This window comes from Cebus imitator, unplaced genomic scaffold (assembly GCF_001604975.1).
Source record: "Cebus imitator isolate Cc_AM_T3 unplaced genomic scaffold, Cebus_imitator-1.0 Scaffold20, whole genome shotgun sequence".
NCBI lineage: Eukaryota > Metazoa > Chordata > Mammalia > Primates > Cebidae > Cebus > Cebus imitator.
Window position 1 is genome coordinate 6,922,588 of NW_016107335.1, and position 22,088 is coordinate 6,944,675.

General features: G+C 39.6%; 1 protein-coding gene across 1 annotated transcript in view; it reads right to left on the reverse strand.

The window, feature by feature from the left end:
* LOC119469676 (polypeptide N-acetylgalactosaminyltransferase 11-like) overlaps positions 1–22,088 on the reverse strand; it is a 52,963-nt gene that overhangs the window by 2,887 nt on the left and 27,988 nt on the right. The window contains exon 2 of the mRNA XM_037735264.1: positions 5,722–6,055. Within this exon, the coding sequence (XP_037591192.1) occupies positions 5,722–6,017 (296 nt within the window). The 5' untranslated portion in view covers positions 6,018–6,055. The remainder of the gene's footprint in view (positions 1–5,721; positions 6,056–22,088) is intronic.

Consider the following 22,088-nt stretch of genomic DNA (forward strand, 5'->3'; position numbering starts at 1 on the left):
CCCAGCATTTTGGGAGGCTGAGGTGGGCAGATCACCTGAGGTCGGGAGATTGAGACCAGCCTGACCAACATGGAGAAACCCCATCTCTACTAAAAATACAAAATTAGCCAGGTGTGGTGGCACATGCCTGAAATCCCAGCTACTCGGGAGGCTGAGGCAGGGTAATCGCTTGAACCTGGGAGGTAGAGGTTGCGGTGAGCCAAGATTGTGCCACTGCACTCCAGCCTGGGCAACAAGAGCAAAACTCCATCTCAAAAAAAAAGGTTCACAGTTTCTGATTTTATTGTCAGGGAATGCCTCCACAGGTCTAATCAAAGTCACTGTAATATTAGGCAGGGTGTAACCGCTCATGTCTATAATCCCAGCACTACGGGAAGCTGAGGCAGGTGGATTGCTTAAGGTCAGGAGTTTGGGATCAGCCTGGCCAACATGGTGAAACCCCATCTCTACTAAAAATAAAAATAAAAAAAACTAGCCAGGCATGGTGGTGCATTCCTGTAGTCCCAGCTACTCTGGAGGCTGCGGCAGGAGAATTTCTTAAACCCGGGAGACAGAGGTTGCAGGAAGCCAAGATTGCGCCACTGCACTCCAGCCTGGGTGACAGAGCAAGACTCTCTAAATAAATAAATAAATAAATAAAAGTCCCTTTTTAAAAGTAGTACAGCTCTGTTCCTTTAATATACTGAATATTTTATGAATATCCAGGTGTCAAGGGATGAGATACAGAATGCAGTGTTTCCCCAATTTGAACACAACTAGTATCCCCAAGTCCACTCTGGGAAACATTCTCTCTGAAACTGTTTCAACGGCAGTTCATCCTTTTAAACACAAAACAAATCTCTATTAGCATTTTATACAAGGAGAGAAACCATAAGAAAAGAGACTTTGGTGATGACCTAAACATAAAAGAAATAAAATTAAAACTGCTGGATACCTAGCACCTAGAGCAGAGCCTTGCACAAAGAAGATTCTCAACAGACGCTCCTTGATTCCACAGGTAACAAAGGATGACCTCATGCTCAATACTGACAGAAGCATTTTCTATTATAGATCTCTTGATGAGAAGACTCCATATGAAGATTATCTCAGCTTACTTTTCGTACTCCCCTGCTCACATAAAATGGTAGCCAAACCTCAATAAATTAGCATGCCAGAGGACCCTTTTCAATTAATTTTATAATTAATTTCAGATTCAATGAGAAAATATTTTCAATTTTTATTGTTGATTTTTTTTTTTTTTTTTTTTTTCGAGACAAGGTCTTGCTCTGTCGCCCAGGTTGGAGTGCAGTGGTGCAATCTTGACTCACTGCAGCCTCTGCCTTCTGGACCTAAGCAATCCTCCTGAGTAGCTGGGACTACAGCCATGCATCCCCACACTCAGCTAATTTTTAAACTTTTGGTAGATACCACCCAGGCTGCTCTTAAACTTCTGAGCTCAAGCGATCTGCCAGCCTTAGCCTCCCAAACTGCTGGGATTACAAGTGTGAGCCACCACACCTGGCCAATAATCTTTCTTAAATGTACCTTTTCATAGGTTCCTTCCCCAGCTTATTCAACGATAATTCTCCACTCAGAAACCTTCATAGTTTTAACTACTACTATATTATTTACACTAATTCCTTCTATATTAAATTTCTTTTATATAAGAAATTTTGGATTTTAACTATGATAATTATGCACATAACATAAAATGTAGCATTAGTAACATTTAGTACATTCTCAATGTTGTGCAACCAGCATGATTAGTTGCAGAATATTTTCCACACTGCAGAAGAAAAGCCTGTATCCATTAAAGCAGCTACTCCCATTCCTTCCATTCCCCAGCCCCTGGCAACCACTCATTTGCCTTCTGTCTCCATGGGCCTGCCTATTCTAGCAGCCCTAGGCAACCACTAATCTTTCTCCCTCTGTGGATTCACATCTGCTAGACATTTCACATAAAGGGAACCTACAATATGTGACTTTTTGTGTCTGGCTTCTTTCATGAGCATGTTTTCAGGTTCATCCATGTTGTGGCATGTATTATAATGTCATTCCTTTCTCGGCCTGAATAATATTCCATCGTATGGACAGAACACACTCTGTTTATCCCTTCATCAGTTGATGGATATTTGGAGTGTTGCCACCTTCTGTCTATTGAGAACAGTGCTGCTATGAACACTGAGTACAAGTTTTTGAGCACCTGTCTGCAGTTCTTTCAAGCACAAACCCCGGAGTGGTACTGTTGGGTCATATGGTAATTCTATGCTTAACTTATGGAGAAGCTGCTGAAATGTCTACAGAGGCTGCACTGTTTTCCTTTCCCACTAGCAACGTGTGAGAGTTCCAACTTCTCTGCATCCCCACCATCGCTTGTTCCTCTCCTTTTTAAATGTGGTATTATAGCCCTCCTAGTGGGTGTGAGATGGCTCTCTCACTGTTTTGATTTGAATTTCTGTAACTACTAATTATATTAAGCATCTTCTCATCTGCTTATTGGCCATCTGTATATCTTCTTTGGAGAAATGTCTATCAGATCCTTTGCCCATTTTATATTTTTATCGCATTTTAGGTTTTGGGGTACATGTGAAGAACATGCAAAATTGTTGCATAGGTACACACATGGAAGCGTGATTTGCTGCCTTCCTCCCCTTCACCTGTATCTGGCATAACTCTCCCCAACTCTCCACCCCCTTATTTCCCCCCAACAGACCCCAGTGTGTGATGCTCCCCTCCCTGTGTCCATGTGTTCTCATTGTTAAACACCCGCCTATGAGTGAGAACATGCGGTGATTCATTTTCTGTTCTTGTGTCAGTTTGCTGAGAATGATGGTTTTCAGGTTCATCCATGTCCCTACAAAGGACATGAACTCACCATTTTTGATGGCTGCATAATATTCCATGGTGTGTATATGTGCCACATTTTCCCTGTCCAGTCTATTATCAATGGGCATTTGGGTTGGTTCCAGGTCTTTGCTATTGTAAACAGTGCTGCAATGAACATTTGTGTGCATGTGTCCTTACAGTAGAATGATTTGGGCTATTTGGCTCTTTATTGTTGGGGTTTAAGAATTGTTTAAGCCAGGCACAGTGGTTCATGCCTATAGTCTCAGCACCTTGGGAGGCTGAGGCAGGTAAATGGCTTGAGCCCAGGAGTTAGAGACCAGCTTGGGCAACATGGTGAAATCCTGTCTCTACAAAATATACAAAAATCAGCTGGGTGTGGTGGTATATCCCTGTAACCCCAGCTACTTAAGAGGCTGAGACAGGAGGATCACTTGAGCCCAGGTGGTTGAGGCTGCAGTGAGCCGTGAATGCACCACTGCACTCCAGCCCAGGTGACAGAGACCCTGTCTCAAAATAAAATGAAATAAAATAAAAATGCAAACAAGTATTCTTTATATATTCTGGATACTGAACCCTTATTAGAAATATGATTTGCAAATATTTTCACCCATTCTGTGGGTTGTCTTTTGTCTTTTTTCACATTCTTTTTTTTTTTTGAGATGGAGTCTCACTCTTGTCTCCTAGGCTAGAGTGCAATGGTGCGATCTTGACTCACTAACCTCCACCTCCCGGGTTTAAGTGATTCTCCTGCCTCAGCCTCCTGAGTAGCTGGAATTACAGGTGCTTGTCACCATGTCCGGCTAATTTTGTATTTTAATAGAGAGAGGGTTTCACCATGTTGGTCAGGCTGGTCTCAAACTCCTGACCTCAGGTGATCCACCCACCTCATCCTCCCAAAGTGCTGGGATTACAGGCATGAGCCACTTGTGCCTGGCCTTTTTTTCCCCACATTCTTGATGTGTTATTTGATGTAAAGAAGTTTTTATTTTGATGTAGTCCCATTTATTTTTTAAATTGGTAAGTTTGAGTCTTCCAACTCTTTTTTCCAGACTGTTTTGGCTATTCAGAGCCTCTTGTAATTCCATATTAATTTTAAGATAACCTTTTCCATCTTTACAACAAAGACCACTGACATTTTGGTAAGGATTGCATTGAATCTATAGATTGCTTTGGGTGATATTTACATCTTAACATTATTTAGTATTCCATCCTATGAAACTGGAATATCTTTCCACTTATTTAGGTTTACTTTGATTTCTTTCAGCAGTGTTTTACTGTTTTCAGCATACAAATCTTGTAGCTCCTTGGCTAAATTTATTCTTAAGTGTTTTATTACTTTTGATGCTATTGTAAATGAAACTGATCTCTTAACTGCATTTTCAGGCCACTCATTGCTAATATATAGAAATGCAATTGGTTTTTTGCATGTTAATCTAGTACCTGCAACTGCCAAATTCATTTATTACCTCTAATATGTTTTTTGTAGATTCCTTAGGATATTCTAGAAGGAATTTGGTTTTTCAGTTAGGCAGCTAGAGTTTGTTATTCAAATACCTATAGTTCTCTCACTACTTCTTTCAAAAGCAAATAAAAAGTCTACTCAAAATGGTAAACTAAGTATTACTTCTTCATAAAAGCTTTACCAAAGTAACTATAAATACATAAAAGAGCCAGATACTTTCCCATTAATGCTTTAAAAATGTCCACTGGCTATCTGAAAAAGATTTATGAAAATTGAACTTTATGAAAACTGAAGTTGGCAAGACCACGTCTCAATTTAAATATATTTTTAAATGAACACTGAAGTAGATAATAGCTTGTTTCCTCATAAAATTTTATATATTTTGACTTCCTTTATTAGAAAATCATTAAGTCCTAAGAACTGATTTTATGTCTTTGAAACTATGACCAAGAGAAAACTCTATTTTAACATTTCCTTTATATTCTAAGGCTCTCTCAATCTCTCAAAAATCTTTTATTTCACTCTTACATTACCTATTATTTGATGTTTTATGATAAGATCAAAGTTCTTTAAGTTTTAATGATAACAAAAATTGCTCACTTATCCCTTAAAATAAAATTTGTCAAAATCAGGACTCTAAAATTGCAGTATTCAAAGGCATACACAATACAGTCTTGCATCCAAGTTGAAGAGAATAGGATTTTTTAAGAGAAAAAATGAGCTTTCTCTTTTATACTAAGATGTCATAAACTATATTATATGTGTGTGTGTGTGTGTGTGTGTGTGTGTGTGTGTGTGCATACATATATTCTAGCTCCTTAGTAATTCTTAAGTGAAAGTCATATTAGATATAAATAACCCCAACTTATTTTTAAACTCAGTATTTTATGCTCTGTATTAATTAAATGTACCCTTAAAAATAAGTTAAATACAGTCAAGGAAACTTTCAACCATTTCTTTCCCATATTAGCAATCCTAGCAATTAAGACCTTCTCCCAGAGCTGGGCACAGTGGTGCATGCCTGTAGTCCCGGCTACTCTCAAGGTTGACCTGAGAGGACAGCTTGTGCCCAAGAATTCGAGGCGAGCCTGAGCAATATGGTGAGACCCCATCTCTTAAAAAACAAACAAAAAACAAACCCCTTCTCCCATAGGTTTCATTTTCCTGCTAGTCTTTTTTCTTTTCTTTTGTCTTCTCTGGACCTTGTTTGTTTCTCCCAAGTCCTCATAAAATACTGAAGTCAGAACTGGATAAATTAGAATATAGGTCCCCACTGACTCTGCAGAAACCATATAACTCCAGCTAGTTCACAAACAACATAAATGAGTGTAGGAAAAAATGATGCAGCATTTCTAATCTCCTAACTAATCTAATTAATCAAACTTCCAATGATTAAATACATTGATATGGCTACTGGTAAAGATCAGATATACTTACCTAATTCAGAAGAGAATTTCAAGTGGCCTTCTGGCTCTTCAATATGACTGTCTATCACATCATCGATTTTGTTTGTTTTGAACTGTGGCTCAAGTACTCGACTTGGACCTCGAGTGAAACGGGGATAGAATTTTTTGGGAGATGGTCCATGGGGTCCAGGCCCCTTGAAGGGCACATTCTTAAGTGGCTGAGTCACTTCACTGAAGTTGAAATAAACAAAAAGCAAAACTGTCCAGGTCGCAGATGTAAAAAGGCACCCATAACAGAAATATCGAACTGTGACACTTCCCATTATAGACCTAGCATAGCTGAAGGGCCATTTTCAATTTCCTAAAAAAGAAGAATAAATACGTTAGACACTTCAGTACACTTTTAAATCATCCACCAAATACAAAGTCATTGTTTTCTAAACCACCAAGGGTCACCATGCATACAGTTAACGGAGAATCAAATACAAGAAGATATACGGATAGCACTGAGTTTTCAAAAAGGGTCCAACAATTAAAACCTCAGGCCAGTGGGTTAATGCTCAGAGAACCAATGGCAGTAAAACAGCTGACTTATTCATTTGCCCATGTTAATGGACACTTCTTCACCTTTGTTCTGGACTGCATTCAGTTTGCCAATTTTTCTCATCAGGTTACAACTTTTCACAAGGAAAATAACAAGTACCACATGTATTGTAACAGGACACCTAAAGTCCCTTCCAGCTATACAACTTCAAGATTCTTTTTAAACCCAAAGATCTTAAAATCTGTTATTAAAAATAAGCAACTGTGGCCAAGTGTGGTGGCACACAGTTGTAATCCCCGCACTTTGGGAGGCCAAGGTGGCAGATCATTTGAGGCCAGAAGTTCGAGACCAGTGTGGCCAACATGGTGAAACTCTGTCTCTACAAAAAATATAAAAGTTACCTAAGGGTGGTGGTGGGAGCCTATAATCCCAGCTACTCAGGAGGCTGAGGCTAGAGAATCTCTTGAACCCAGGAGGAGGAGGTTGTGAGTGAGCTAAGATTGCACCACTGCACTCCAGACTGGGCAACACAGCAAGACTCCGTCTCAAAACAATAAAAATAAATAAATATAAGCAAACTTAAAATAGCTCTACTTTCAAATCAAAGGTTATGCTGCCCCTGTCGACTCTAGATCTAAGTTATTTTCAAATAGAGTTCAAGAAATTATGTTCCCTCACCTATAAAACAAGGCAAGAAGAACTCAATGTGGCCCTGAACAGCAATCAGCAATTTTTCCTAAGCTTTTTTTTTTTTTCCTTTTGAGACAGAGTCTCACTCTGTCACCCAGGCTGAAGTACAATGGTGGAATCTGAGCTCACTGCAACCTATGCCTCCCGGGTTGAAGCCATTCTCCTGCCTCAGCCTCCCAAGTAGGTGGGATTACAGGCGTGTGCCACCAAGCCCAGCTAATTTTTGTATTTTTAGTAGAGAAAGGGTTTCACCATGTTGGCCAGGCTGGCCTCGAACTCCTGATGTCAGGTGATCTGCCTGCCTTGGCCTCCCAAAGTGCTGGGATGATGGGCGTGAGGCCACCATGCCTGGCAATTTTTCCTAACCTTTTTGATATCCAATCTTCATGGATGCTAACACAATTTCCTAAGGAATTATTTCTAAGGAGCCCAATGCACATATAAAATCATCTCACTAAACAGACTTATGGCAGAGAAATCCTATAAGCAATGTAGATACATAAGAAAACTGCACAGATACTGCTTGTAAGTTACTTATTTCTACAGCATAAAGTAATCTTAAAAATGATATTGTCCCCAAAGATCAGGACAAAGCAAATCAGCATGCATAAAGCCCAACTGTAAAAATCAGGCTCTCTTGTACAAGGTTATGCCATAAGCCTAGATGATAGTAAACAGTTCAGTTTCTTACTGTCTGCCAACCAAGGACTATTTATTCCACTACAAATAATTAAAAAGTAAAAAAACCAAAACAACAGTAACATACCAAAATAAAACAAAAACCCAACCAAACAAAAACTCGCATCAACAGTAATACTGGAAATGATGATAATACAAAGGAAAATCAAACACCAATGAAAACATTGCTATGTCAGCTGCAGGCACTTTTAAAATTAATGACATAAACAGAAAAACACAAATACTTGAAGTAGAAGAAAATGTTCTCTAAGCAAGGAAGCCCATCAGGGCAAATGAAAAGACAAAAAAGAAATGCAATGTGCAACTTCATAGCAAAAATATTGCAACAAAAATGTACAGAGCAGTGACACTTAGGTGAAACAGACATTATAGCTCCCTAAAACGTTTGCTTAGGGGTAGGCAAAGAGCAGGTAAACAAAAACAAAAACAAAAGTACTGCTTCTTCCAAAGGCCATGAGATCCTAAAGACTGTAACCAGACAGGCTGCTCTGAATCCATGTGAACCAGGCACCCAGGGAGCCAACCCCTTCTTCACACAACAAGATTCACGCTTACAGGCGGTTTTCCTCAAAGCATTCCCAAGCCTTCCCGCTTCCACCATGGGGTCCTTGGCCCTCACAAAAGGGAACCATCCATAACAGACCATGAAGAGAGCAAGGGCTGCTCCACTAGCCACTATGAAAGATGGACACTGATGTCGCTTGTCTTTTTCTTTAACCCGATTCCCACCATCATATTGGACCATGACCAACCCTGCCTCCAAATGTCTTGGTTAGTGTTCCTGCTGTCACCTACTGTCACCTTTACCTAAATTCCACATAAGAAACTTTGCCCTACCCTCAATTTCATTGTCATCCAGGACTGATATGATGACCTCTCAGTTAAAACCTCTCTCTCCAGGTGGGCATGGTGGCTCACACCTGTAATTCCAGCACTTTGGGAGGCAGAGATGGGCAGATCACCTGAGGTCGGGAGTTGGAGACCAGCCTAGCCAACATAGTGAAACCCTGTCTCTACTAAAAATACAAAAAATTAGCTGGGCGTAGTGGTGCGTGCCTGTAATCCCAGCCACGTGGGAGGCTGAGGTAGCAGAATTGCTTGAACCTGGGAGGCAGAGGTTGCAGTGAGCTGAGATCGCACCACTGTACTCTGGCCTGGGTGACAGAACGAGACTCCGTTAAAAACAAAACAAAACAAAACAAAACTCCCTCTCTGACCACAATCCTGACTCCCCAGCTGCATCTACCCCTATTCTTCAACCTCATGACAGGAAAAGTCTAGGCACTCTGCACTTTCCCGCCCCAGCTATACATACACTCCATAATGGCTTTACTTCCTTCTCTATCCAGCTGGGAACATGGTGTTAAATAACACATTAGAAAGTGACAAGTGCTGAGGAGAACAAATAAAGCAGGGAAGATCAGCAGAGAGGAGAAGGTGTGTGAAGCTTCAGGAAAATGGAGAGGGAAGGCCTCCCTGAGAACGTGACACTTGTGTTAAGATGCAAACTAAATAAAGTAGTGAGTACTGCGGCAATCTGGGGAAGAGGTGTCCAGGGGTGCGTGGAATAACAGCAAAGGCTCTTGAGGAGTGCGACCAGTGGGGTCAAGCAGCCACATGCTATGACCAAGACAATACACTAAAAACCAATGATAACAAAGTAACTAGAAAGGTTACAAAATGTGCAAATGAACATCAAAGAGAGTTCTCCAGAACTAAGTAGCGAAAAATACAACTTTTTAAAAACTCACAGGATATGGCTTAATTTATAGCTTTTGATGCTTACATTAGAAAATATGACCACAAACTATGAATTAAGAAAGTATAACTGAATAAACCCAAGGTACATAAAAGAATAATAAAAACATTATCAGGAATTAATAGAAAATGAAGATAAAACAACAGAAAACAAAAGATGGTTCTTTAAAAGCTCAGTAAAATTAACAATGTGAAACTGCCTTTGCAAAATTATGACAGTGAAAGGAATCTGACATAGCTGACTCCATCTTGCTTCTGACCTCCGAACTGTCCCTGGTCACTCCTGGGTGTACGCCAAGCTAACTTTGGAAGAAATTTAGTTTCCAGTTTAACTTAGAAGGAAGGATGATAATAAACTCTTCCTAAAACTAGCCCCTTTCCTTGATCAGCGACTGAAAACCACCTTTGTAAGCAAGAATATGCTAACGGGAACCAGAAGGGCCTAAGCTCCACTGAAATGTAGGTGTAGTTTCTATAATCCCTTACTGCTCGGGAGTCATGTGGCCAGAGATCACAAAATTCGTGACTTCCTCGACTGTTCCTATGGATGACATCATTATTGTAGAACCTAAGATTTGTTTTCTTGAGATATTTTTCAGACTGATCCTACCGAGGCTTGTGACTCACGACTCAACTGAGTCCCAGAGGCAAACTCAGTGCAGAGACACTGTTTTCCACATCCCTATGATTAATCCCCAACCAATCAGCCACACCCATTCCCTAGTCCCCTACCCACCAAACTGTCCATAAAAACCCTAAACTCCAGGAAAACGGATATGAGTGATATCCCAGTTCTCCTGTATGGGCCAGCTTCACATGATTAAGTTCTTTCTTGACTGCAATGCTATGGTTTCAGGGTATGATCTTGTCTGTGGAGTGGGCAGGAAAAACCCATTTTACAAAAGCACTGGCAAAACATACAAAGAAAACAGCACAAATAACACAAAAATAAGAAAGAGGGCATAAATATAGATGCAGATTTAAAATAAGAGTACTGTTTATAAATTCCAGTGAAATGATCAAATTCCTAGAAAAACATAAATGCACAACACTGGCTCTGGAAAATCAGGAAACCTGGATGCCCAATAGTCCCTTTGAATGTTAAACTATTGTAAAGACATTTCTAGGTGATTTTAAAAGTGAGTTCTACCAATATTTAAGGAACAGATGATTTTAGGCAGATGCAATGGCCTTCAGAGAACAGAAAATGAGGAAATATTCTCCATGTCCCTTTCTGAGGCTGTTACCACCCTGATATCAAAATAAGGGCAGTTTGAGGAAAGAATGTTAAAGACAATCTCAGAGAGATTATAGAAATCTTAAAAAAAAAATCCTGAAAAAACCATGTTTTTAAAAACTGAATATACTATGCACAAGTTGTATTTACTTCAGGTACTTGAAGTTGGTCCAATATTTGAAAACTTACCATAATCTACCACCTTCATGAATTAAAAGAAAAAAAAAACATGTTTTGATCAATGGAGATAAAAAGTTTATTATAATTCAACACTCAATTCTTAACAAACTAGGAAAAAGAGGGAAATCCTTGCCTGACAAAGAGCATCTCTAAAAATCCTGTAGCAAATATCATACTAAACAAAGAAACAGTAAACCCATTTTCTTTAAAAATAGAAGACAAAGCTTCCCATAATCACCTGTATCACACTACCATAAATATAATAATGGAGGGCAGTAGTTTCGAAGTACAGAAATCCTAGGAGTATTTATTAAAAATACAGATTCCCAGGGCTCCACGCTAACTATGCTAAATGGGAATTCCCAGAGGTAAGGTTAAGGAATCTTTAGTTTTAACAAGCCTCCAAGTCAACTCTGATGCACAGCCAGATTTGGGAATCAATGGTATAATGAAAAGACGAGACTGAATTCTAATCTGATTCTGCCACGTATCAGTTACACAACATTGGAAACATTACCAGATTTTCTTAGCCTCACTCTCATCAACTGTATTCCAAATTAACGACATTGTCTATCTTACAGGATACTTTGAAATACTCAGAATTACACGAAGTAAAATATATAAAGTGTCAGATAGAATGATTGACACACAAAACACCAAGATAATCTCCACAAGGACTGTGGCTTGTTTTGCTGTTTGTTTTCTTGTTTACTGTTTTCCCCTCACTTGGCACAATGGATGGCCCCCAGAAAATCCTGAAAAGAATCTATAGCATGAATACAGTAGAAACTGAACAAATATTAATTTTTTGTCATTAATCTAGACAATATATAATATCAATGGTGGACATGATCACCCATCTGTTCATTACAAAGTTCCTACAAGTCCCTACGTAATCTGGCATTACCTGTCTGATCACTTCTCCCACTACCTTCTCTATGCATTCATTTTATCCTAAACACTGGTCTCCTTGTGGGTCAGACATTTCAATTACACCCCTTTAGGGACTATGCACTGGCTCTTCACTCTGTCTAGAATACTTTTTCTCCCAAGTAATTTCGACTTCTTTCACTGCCATTAAATCTTTGCTCAAATATCGTCTTCCCAGTGAGGCCCTACCAAGATTACCCTACTTTTAAAACTTCAACCCAGCTACTAAATATTAAACCTGATCTTCCTTATTCCATGGAATTTATCACCTTCTTACATATATATAGTTACTTATTCACTGACTTTATTATTGATTGTTTATTTCTCCCATACCAGGAAGTAAGCTCCAATAGGACAAGAGCTCTTGTCTGTCACTGGAGGTTAGTGTGTAGAATATAGCAAGTTTAATAAATGTTTGCTAATAAATGGAAAAATTACTGTAATATGGTTAGCAACATGCTTGCAAATTTCTAAGCAAATCTGTTACTATCTAGTTTGGGCTAAGCAATACTTTAATGCTATGCATAGAGGTCATGACCATCTTATTCAACAACAGTATAAAAACTAGCTCAGAACAACAGCCATGTTTATTTTTGGAAAAGGTATAAGAAACAACTCAGGAATGTACTGTCCAATTTCAAAACGTAAATAATGGTCTTTGTGATAAAAACAGGGAGACTAATCTTACCGAATTCACTGACAAAAACAAAAACCAAGGAAACTACTTTTCTTAGGTTCCCTCTTGGCTACCTGGCAGCACCTAAGGGCAAAATGAAAACTCATTTTCTGCTCAAAGACCTCACCAACGGGATTTGGCCAACTCTGTCCAGATTCTTCACAGAATAACCTTAACAACTATATCAAGCAGATGTTATTCTTCCTCTCAAACCATATTATAATTCTTTAGAGGGTATTTTTTACATAGTAAATCATGCTAAATTTAAAAATACATAAAATGAATTTATAAAATCCCATCATTTCTTTTATACAATTAAGCATAATGGTGTTCAGAAGCAACAAAGTCACTATCTGTTTTTAGATAGGTCAAGAGGTTAGGGCTGGGTGTGGTGGCTCACGCCTGTAATCCCAAAACTTTGGGAGGTCAAAGAGGGTGGATCACCTGAGGTATGGAGTTCAAGACCAGCCTGGCCAACATGATGAAACCCTGTCTCTACTAAAAAAAAATACAAAAATTAGCTAGGTATGGTGGCACATGCCTGTAATCCCAGCTACTCAGATGCTGAGGGAGGAGAATCGCTTGAACTCGGGAAGCAGAGGTTACAGTGAGCCAAGATCATACCACTGCACTCCAGCCTGGGCAACAGAGTAAGCTCTCTGTCTCCCAAAAAAAAGAAGGAAATGCAAAAAAATCAGATGTCTATTATTAATAAATTTCTCACCTGCTTAAGGAAAGACACTAAAACATCTGAACAAAAATCAAAAGCTAAAACTTTAATCTACACTAACAATGAATCCAGCATCTACACAACAAGATCTTTTTGTTTCATACTATTTGCTATCCCTTCTAAAGGCAGTTACCCATGCCTTTAACATCCAAGTCTGAAAGCCTTTGAAAAGAGAGTCAAAACAAATATCTAAGGTTACTAATGCAAAACAACGAATGGGCAAACTCTTTTAATCATAAACTTGAATAGTTAATAGGGCCAAAGCTTCAGCAGTTAGATATCAACTAATATGTTTTTCAAAGTTAAATGAATAAAAGACTAACTAGTTGTGAACCTGAATTTATTAAAGTGAGACAAGTCATTATGGTTTTATGTTTTTCTTCAGTCATGGTCTGGTAGCTGCTCAAGGATAGGTGCCTTGGAAGCTGAGAGTTGGGTTTTTGCCAGGGAGGTCCAACAGTACAGGAATGGGGCAAGGTATATGCAGGGGGATGATTGTAATGACAAATCACAGATTTAAGGCAGGCAAGAGGAGATGTGAGGATGTGCAAGTGTGAGGCAGGATGAAAGATGTGAGTAGGCCAATGGATGAGAGGGCCTGGTGTGGCTAAATAATTACTGGAGTTGTTACCAGAGAGAGAGAACCAGAAAGATGAAATGTCATGGTTGGAAAATGAGATGTGGTTTTGGAGGAGGACAATCAATGATAGTAGAGTCATCCTTTACAGGTGTGTGAACTGGAGATAGTCCAGCAGACAATTTGCCCATAGGTAAGCACTGCTGTACTTACCATAAACAAGCCCCCTGAGGACAGGGATCATTTCCATCTTCTCAGACCCACATGTTTAGCATAGCGCTTAGTATTAACAATTAATAAATACTTGTTTGTATAATTTTTGAAGTGTATTTCTGTTCCAGAAGAAGTGAAAGGACATTATTTACATTCCGTGCAATGTGAAATCTTAGAGAAGAGTATAATGTGAGCAGAGCATATCCTGGGAAATGAATGTTTATTGTGAAGGAGAGGCAAGAAAGATGGCTAACTGGTTTAATCAGTTTCATTATGAAACAAAGTACTCGGCATGCCAGCAAAAGTCCCAAGTCTCCCTCTCAGCCCATCAAGTCTTAACAACTAATCTGAAAACACTGTGAGAGGAAATTTTAAAAAGAAGAGGTAATTTTGTATAGTTCTATCAAAATCAACTTGAAAACATAAACCTTTTTTGTTGTTGTTAGAGACAGGGTCTCCCTCTGTTGCCTGGGCTAGACTCAAACTCCACCCTCCAGGCTCAAGTCCTCCTCTTCTCAGCCTCCTGAATAGCTGGGTGTGCACCAGTACACCTGGCTAGAAAAGAATAACTTTTAAAGAGAATAAAACTTATTAAAATTGACCCCAGTCCTGAAGAAAGTCATAAAAGAGCTCCCCAAAAAACCTCAAAAGCAAAAACGCTAAAGAAAAGAACAAAAAACAACAACAAAAACAAACTGCCAGGCACAGAGAGGAGAGTTAGCAGAAATCCTAATGCTACTAAGCCAAATATTTTTTTAAAGGAACACTTCCCAATTTGTTTTATGAAATGAACATAACACTGGTATCAAAAAGGACAAACACTTAACTCCTCCGCAAAAAATCTCATGTATGAATATCAAGGCAAACAAAATACTAAGAACAAACTTAAGAATAAATGTCTAAACCATTTACAAGGAGAACAATGAGAAACTCCAAAAGGTCCCAAAGGAAGACTTGAACCAATATAAAGATGTATATGCCATATTCTTGGACAAAATGACACACAATCCTAATAAATACATCAGTTCTCCCTAAGTTAACCTGTAAGTGCTACACAATCATGTTAAATACACTATCACATTTTTTTTTCTGGAGCTAAATAAGTTAATGATAAAGTTCATTTGGACAGGAGTAAGCAGGGAATAGCCAGGCAAACCTGGGAAAAGGAACTAGGGGGGTATAAGCCCCACTGCAGAACAAGCCAATTCCAGGGGGAGCACAGCTTAGCTGGACCTTCTACTGAGGGTCCCCCAGGCTACAAACAAGATGTCAGCCAAGCGGTGTTCTCTCCTGACGGCTTGACTGGGGAAGAATTTGCTCTGAACTCACTCAAGTTGCCGGAATTCAGTTCCCTGTGGCTCAGGACTGCCAGGCCCTGGCTTTTAAACAGCTGTTGGCTGGAGGCCGCCCTCAGATCCTACAGGCTGCCTGCAGTTCCTTACCACAAGGGCTTCACCAGTATGGCCCTCGATGTCATCAAGCCAACTCTGAGGAGTCTCCTACTCTGGTCTGCTTAAGACAGAGTCTTCTGTAATGTTGCTGTAGGCACAGGAGTGACCTCTTATCTTTGCCATATGACCTCGCCTAATCAAGAGACTGACATTCTATCACCTTTGCTATACTCTGCTGGTTACAAGCAAGTCACAGGACCCATCCCCACTGCAGGGGAGGGAATTATTGGGGGTCACCTTAGAGTTTGTCAGCCACAATCTCAAACAGAGATTCTAAAAGTAAAGAACCAACAACCTTATAAGCCATTCACAAAAAGAGAAACACAAATAGTTCTCATCTATATGAAAAAATGCTCAAACTTGCTAATAATACTAAGGGATACGCAAATTTAAATTACACTGAAATATCATTTCCCTCCTGTTCAGCTGAAAAAATCCGAAAGCTTGACAACATTCTGAGAGTGAGGTTGTAAGGAAACTTTCAAACATGGTATACCTTCTATGCAGGTTCATTTAGCAACATCAAGCAAAAATACACTATTTACCCTCTGACTTAGCAATATTGCCTCTAGTAATCTATCCCATAGATGGTAAAAATAGGAAACAAAGTATGCATAAGCCTATTCACTACAAGACTATTGGTAATAGCAAAAGGCTAAAATCAATGCAATGTCCATTAATAAGGGGCTGGTTGAACTGTGATATTGTGCTGGCCTAGAGCCAGAACCAGAGCAAAACTATTTTATAAAATGCAAAACTGTTTTTAGGTAAGTTGAAATGGCTGCCCCATTCTCCTTACAATAACTACTGTCCTTGGCCTCTGTAAATAGAACTGCTGTTTGTTCTTCAAAACTATGTAAAGCTGCTTACCTTTTCTTATCAGTAACTGCTCTCTGTGGCCCTAATGTGACAGGCAAGCAGTCCTAACCCATGCCATCCCGACTCCTGCGACTTGTAATAAGTAACTAAGGTCTGTGATTTCCACCTTAACCAGATAATGTGTAAACAAATGTTTATCTTGATTTCTGTAAACCACTTAAGTAACAAACGGAATGACAAAAGTCCCCATCCCTTGGAATGTCCGGAGACCCCCACCCTCATCTCTGCCCAGGAGGTAATTTACAGAATCCACTAGCTCTCGGAATGTCTGAAGCCTTTTCATCCCCATCCCTGCCCCTCACCCCCACTCCCAAGGTGGTTTTTCGGGTATAAAAAATCGTGGCACCCTCCTGTTGCCACCACAGGTTGGAGAGACGTGAGTCCTCTGTGGTCGCCGGCATAAATAAATGACCCTGCAATCTGGCATACTTTTGTCTTGTGGTAACTTTCTACGCTCCGGTCAAATACAACAGAACAAGCTAAGAACTATCTACACAATAGAGCAATACACAGCTATAAAAAGGAAAGTATCTTTGTTAATTGCTAATTATAGATTGATCTGTAAATTATGTTGTCAGGTGAAAAAAGATGAGAGTATACATAGGATGCTACACATAAGTATACACATACCTGCCTACATTATAAAACAAAGGATAAAACAGGGAAGATAAAGCAAAATATTGGCTTGGTTCCTAGCATCCCCTATAAACCATTTTAAAAAGCTGATACCCATTAAGAAGAGGAAGAAAACAGATTGAGTGTTATGGAGGCAGGGCTGGAAACTGACATCATCTTTGTAGGTGAAGAGTGTGCAGTCCAGGAAACTAGAAAAATGTATATACAAAAACATGCAAATAACAATTTAAGCACATACATACTTTAATCTGCTCAAAAAGCAAATTTTTATTATGACCGTTTACATCTACTGTTGTCATATCTAAAATGCTTTGTGGCAAACTATTTAGGTTACAAAGATCTAAAATCTCAGCTCACCCAATTCACATTCATTATCAGATTAGCTTGAGGAGTATTTCTCAACAGCACAATACAACGCTTTGAGGTAAGAAGGCTCCTTTTGAAATGCTTTTTGTGTGTCCTCTATTTACAGAGGACACAGCCCACACCAGCTACAAAACTGTGCTCCATACATAAAGTAGTTAAATTACATAAAGGTCACTAAGACAATGCCTGTTATGCAATGTCATTTACAGATAACAGCTGAATTCCACTAATCTTCCAGTCTAAACAACCTAACATTCTTCAGAAATCTAAATCATTTCTGGATGATTTAATGAAAATCATTAAATAATCCTAAAGAAAAGGCGAATATACTAGGAACACAGTAGAAGCTCTACAGGCAAGGCAACATTCAGGATGCTGGCAATTAATGTTTTTTTGTTTTTTGAGACGAAGTTTCGCTCTTCGCCCAGGCTAGAGTGCAGTGGTGCGATCTCCGCCTTCCAGGTTCAAGCAATTCTCTTGCCTCAGCCTCTTGAGTAGATGGAAATATAGGCACCCACCAGGCTAATTTTTTGTATTTTTTTTCAGTAGAGACAGGATTTCGCCATGTTGGGCAGGCTGGTCTTGAACTCCTGGCCTCAAGTGATCTGCCTGCCTTGGCCTCCCAAAGTGCTGGGATCACAGGTGTAAGCCACTGTTTAGTGGCCAGCATTTAGTGTTTTAATAGCTTTTGCTATTGTGCTATAAACTCAGAAAATACAGAGAAGCAAAAAAGAAACTATTTAACAATCACCAGAAGTCTCACCACTATTAATATTTTGCTATATAATCTACTACTTATTTTTCATCTCTCTACAGTATTTACAAAATACTATACTGCTTTTGGCAACTATCAAAAAATTAACAGACTCAGGTTAGTGGCATATATGGCTAATTTTCTTTGTTCTTTCTTCTACTTAAAACATTTTCTACAAGGAATAGGTAGTGATTTAATAAATGAGGTAAAACATTTCTTAGGAAAAAACTCCCTAACTTGAAAATATAAGAACAATTATGTAAAAGATTAAATACTTTAAGGTTATGAAGGAAACCGGATACCCTATTCTCTTAATCTCACAGGCAAAGGGGATTTCCATACCCACAAGCACAAAGAAACCGAATGGTAAGCACACTGAAAGAATGTTTTAATTTGCCAAAAATATGAGAATAAAATTTGAGTACTGAACAAATGTTCTAAAAGCACAATTTGAAGTTTTGCCTCTATGAATCATTATCTAGTCTGAAATTCTTAACTACCTTTTAATGTTTATCTTTTACCACAAGACTAATGAGACAATTCTATTTCTCAGGACAGCTTCCATTTTTTACCAGTATAACATAATTTTCATAATATTTAATGATGTTTAAAATGTATTTAAATATTTACCTTTCAGTAGTTTCCAGCTATTTCCTTGTAAGTATACTCTGTATTCCAAATTGTCAAACAGCACATATTTGTTAGCTTTGTCCATAAAAGAGACACATTTTAACTCAGCTGTAGTCATGTGAGTACAAATATTAATTTACAACAGTTCAGTACCTACATACCCCTGTGAAATTACCAGGTGATGACAACATAAAAATACACATTATTCTTTCTCATTCCTTATCGACCCTGAAAACTAGAAGAAAACATAGCCACCAACAGTAGTTTAGAATTACACATAAGGAGATTATTGAATTAGGAAAGGTCCGGAGCAAATTCCAGACATCATACGCTCTCTGGGAATGATCCTCAGATATCCTTGATATTTATGAATCTCTTTTGTATAAGACAATCAAAAAGAACATGAACACACAAAATGTCTAACACTGTGTTCAAATGCAGAAGAAGCCCACAAGGTAATGCTGATGGGAGAAGGCAGCAAATTTAATCAAACACAAAGGCAAGGGAACTAAAAGGACAAACAACGTGGCAAATGCCTAAAAGAAAAAAATCCTGGGGCAGCAGCTGGGACAGCGAATATGGGATGGTGGAGGCTGACCATTATTCTTTAAAATTTTGTCAGAATGAATGCCCAAGTAGAAAGTAGCAGCTCTCACTCACTACAGACCAGTGGGAGACAAGAAGGTAAAAGCTACCGTAGCCTCATGGAGCAAGCATGAGGTCGATACGACTCAATAGTTTCTACCTCCTAATTTTATGAAGCAGAAAAGAAAAGTAGGGAAAACAAAATAAACTGAAATAAAATGACCATGGGCCCATGCCACTGTGTCCAGCTGTTATACATAATTATTAATAGTAGTAGTATTCATGAAAGGGTCTTCATTTGCACCCTACACATACTACCTTTCCTGTGTCAAGCATGCCATTCATCTGTGAGAGGCATTCTTCCTAGTCATCCGGAGGAGACAGAGTAAGAGCTACCTATAAACCATGACTGAGGGGTGCTGGTGAGGGGCTCTGCCCCCTAAGTGACCATTATGCCTGAAATTCCTGCATTGTAAAATAATCCTTTGGGTCTGGAGAGCTTGTCTTTTCTTTAAGATGTTCTTATCTCACGGTCTTCAATCAAAACACAAGTTGCATCCTTTTTGTCCAAGCAAAATTTTTGAAACTCTAGCACATAACTTATTTTGCAAATGTGACTTTAAAAAACATGTAATTCATCACTTGTTAGAAAAACACTTATTCTCAGCAGAATTCTGAAAACCACTGCTAAAATCAGAAAGGAAGAGAGAGAAAGGAAACTCAATATAAGGAAAATAAATCACAGACTATTACTTAGAAATGGAACACTTTAAAAATCACCTTATGCTGTATTTAGAATCTCTTATTCTGTGGATTGTCATCTTTTGTGGGACTTCAAAAAATCTCTGCCATTATCTATTCAAATATTCCTTCTGGCCTGGCACGGTGGCTCACGCCTATAATCCCAGCACTTTGGGAGGCTGAGGCGAGCAGATCGCCTGAGGTCGGGAGTTCAAGACCAGCCTGACCAATATAGACAAACCCCATCTCTACTAAAAATACAGAATTAGCCAGGCGTGGTGGCGCATGCCTGTAATCCCAGCTACTCGGGAGGCTGAGGCAGGAGAATCTCTTGAACCCGGGAGGTGGAGGCTGCGGTGAGCTGAGACTACACCACTGCACTCCAGCCCGGGTAACAAAAGCGAAACTCCGTCTCAAAAACAAACAAAACCCAACAAATATTCCTTCTATCCGCTTCCCTCTTCTCCTTCTAGGATTCCAATCACACACATCAGACTTTCTCAGGATGGAGTTTCTTTCTTTCTTTTTTTTTTCTTACAGCATCTTCAACTGAAACATCCAGGTATGGAGTTTATTTCTTGCAGTCTCTTCAGTGTTGTCCAGCCTTTTGCCCCCTTCAGAGAGGTTTCTTCTGATCTCCAAGGGCCTCACTTTTCTCTTCAGCAGTATCTAATCCGCTTAATCCACTGAATCCTCCATTTTGGGTACTGTAGTTTTTAGATCTAGTATTAGTTGTTTTTCCGGTTTGCCCCTTTATATTAAGTCTCCAGTTCCTTGTTGAAATGTTTTTACTCAACTTTGATCTCCATGAACATAAGAAACATAACACTTTACAGTCTGTCTGGTAATTCCACCGTCTACAAAGCTGTTTCTATCCTGTTATCTGTGCGGGTTCTGTTCAGCTTGTCTCCCGGTGGGCCTGGTTACACTGACTTGGTTGTGTGGTGAACACTCTATTTGAAAAATCATTTCAGAAATAATTTGAGGCATAGGATGTTATCTTCCTCTGGAGAGGATTTTCATCATCTGCCTCTGTTAGGTGACTGGGGTCACCAGCAATTTGAGATCACCTCAATCCATTTCAGCATTTGGGATTTACTAAACCCCCAGGTGACCCTATGCAGCTTCAGTCCAGGCAAAGGCTGGCATACTCCCAGCCCACGGGCATTCTGGATGGCAGCCTCTCAAGGTTTCAATATTAACCCAGGAGGCTCACCAGGATTCTTAACCATGGCAAGTCCTAGATTCCAGCTTTTGTTCCTCTCCTCCTGTGAGTCAGTTAATTACACTGCTCACCCTCTCACCCGCTCTTCCAGAACAGCAAATAGCCTGGGCAAAAGTGGCCCTGGGTCAGAAGTTCATGTCTATCATCTCCCAAATTTCAGCCCAGCAATTCTTTACTATGTTGTAAATTCTTTGATGCTTTTCAGAAAAGCATCAACTAGCTTAAACTAGGTTACTCAGGCCATTTCAGAAGCACAAGGCCAGGGCAATTTTCTTTTCTTTTTTTTTGAGACAGTCTTGCTCTGTCACCAGGCTGGAGGGCAGTGGTAAGATCTCTGCTCACTACAACCTCTGACTCCCTGGTTCAAGGGATTCTCCTGCCTCAGCCTCCCGAGTAGCTGGGATTACAGGCAAGCAGCACCACGCCAAGCTAATTTTTGTATTTTTAGTAGAGATGAGGTTTCACCATGTTAGCCAGGATGGTCTCGATCTCCTGGCCTTGTGATCCGCCAGCCTTGGCTTCCCAAAGTGCTAGGATTAGCCACTGTGCCGGCCTTTTTTTTTTTTTTTTTGAGACGGAGTCTTGCTCTGTCACTGGCTGGAGTGCAATGACGCCATCTCGGCTCACTGCAACCTCCACCTCCCAGGTTTAAGCAATTCCCCTGCTGCAGCCTCCTAAGTAGCTGCGACTACAGGCATGCGCCACCACACCCAGCTAATATTTGTATTTTAGTAGAGACGGGGTTTCACCATGTTGGCCAGTAAGATGGTCTCGATCTCCTGGCCTCATGATCCTTCTGCCTCAGCCTCCCAAAGTGCTGGGATTACAGGCGTGAGCCACCATGGATAGCCAGCCAGGACTATTTTCTAAATAGCTGTTTTGCATTTCAAAGT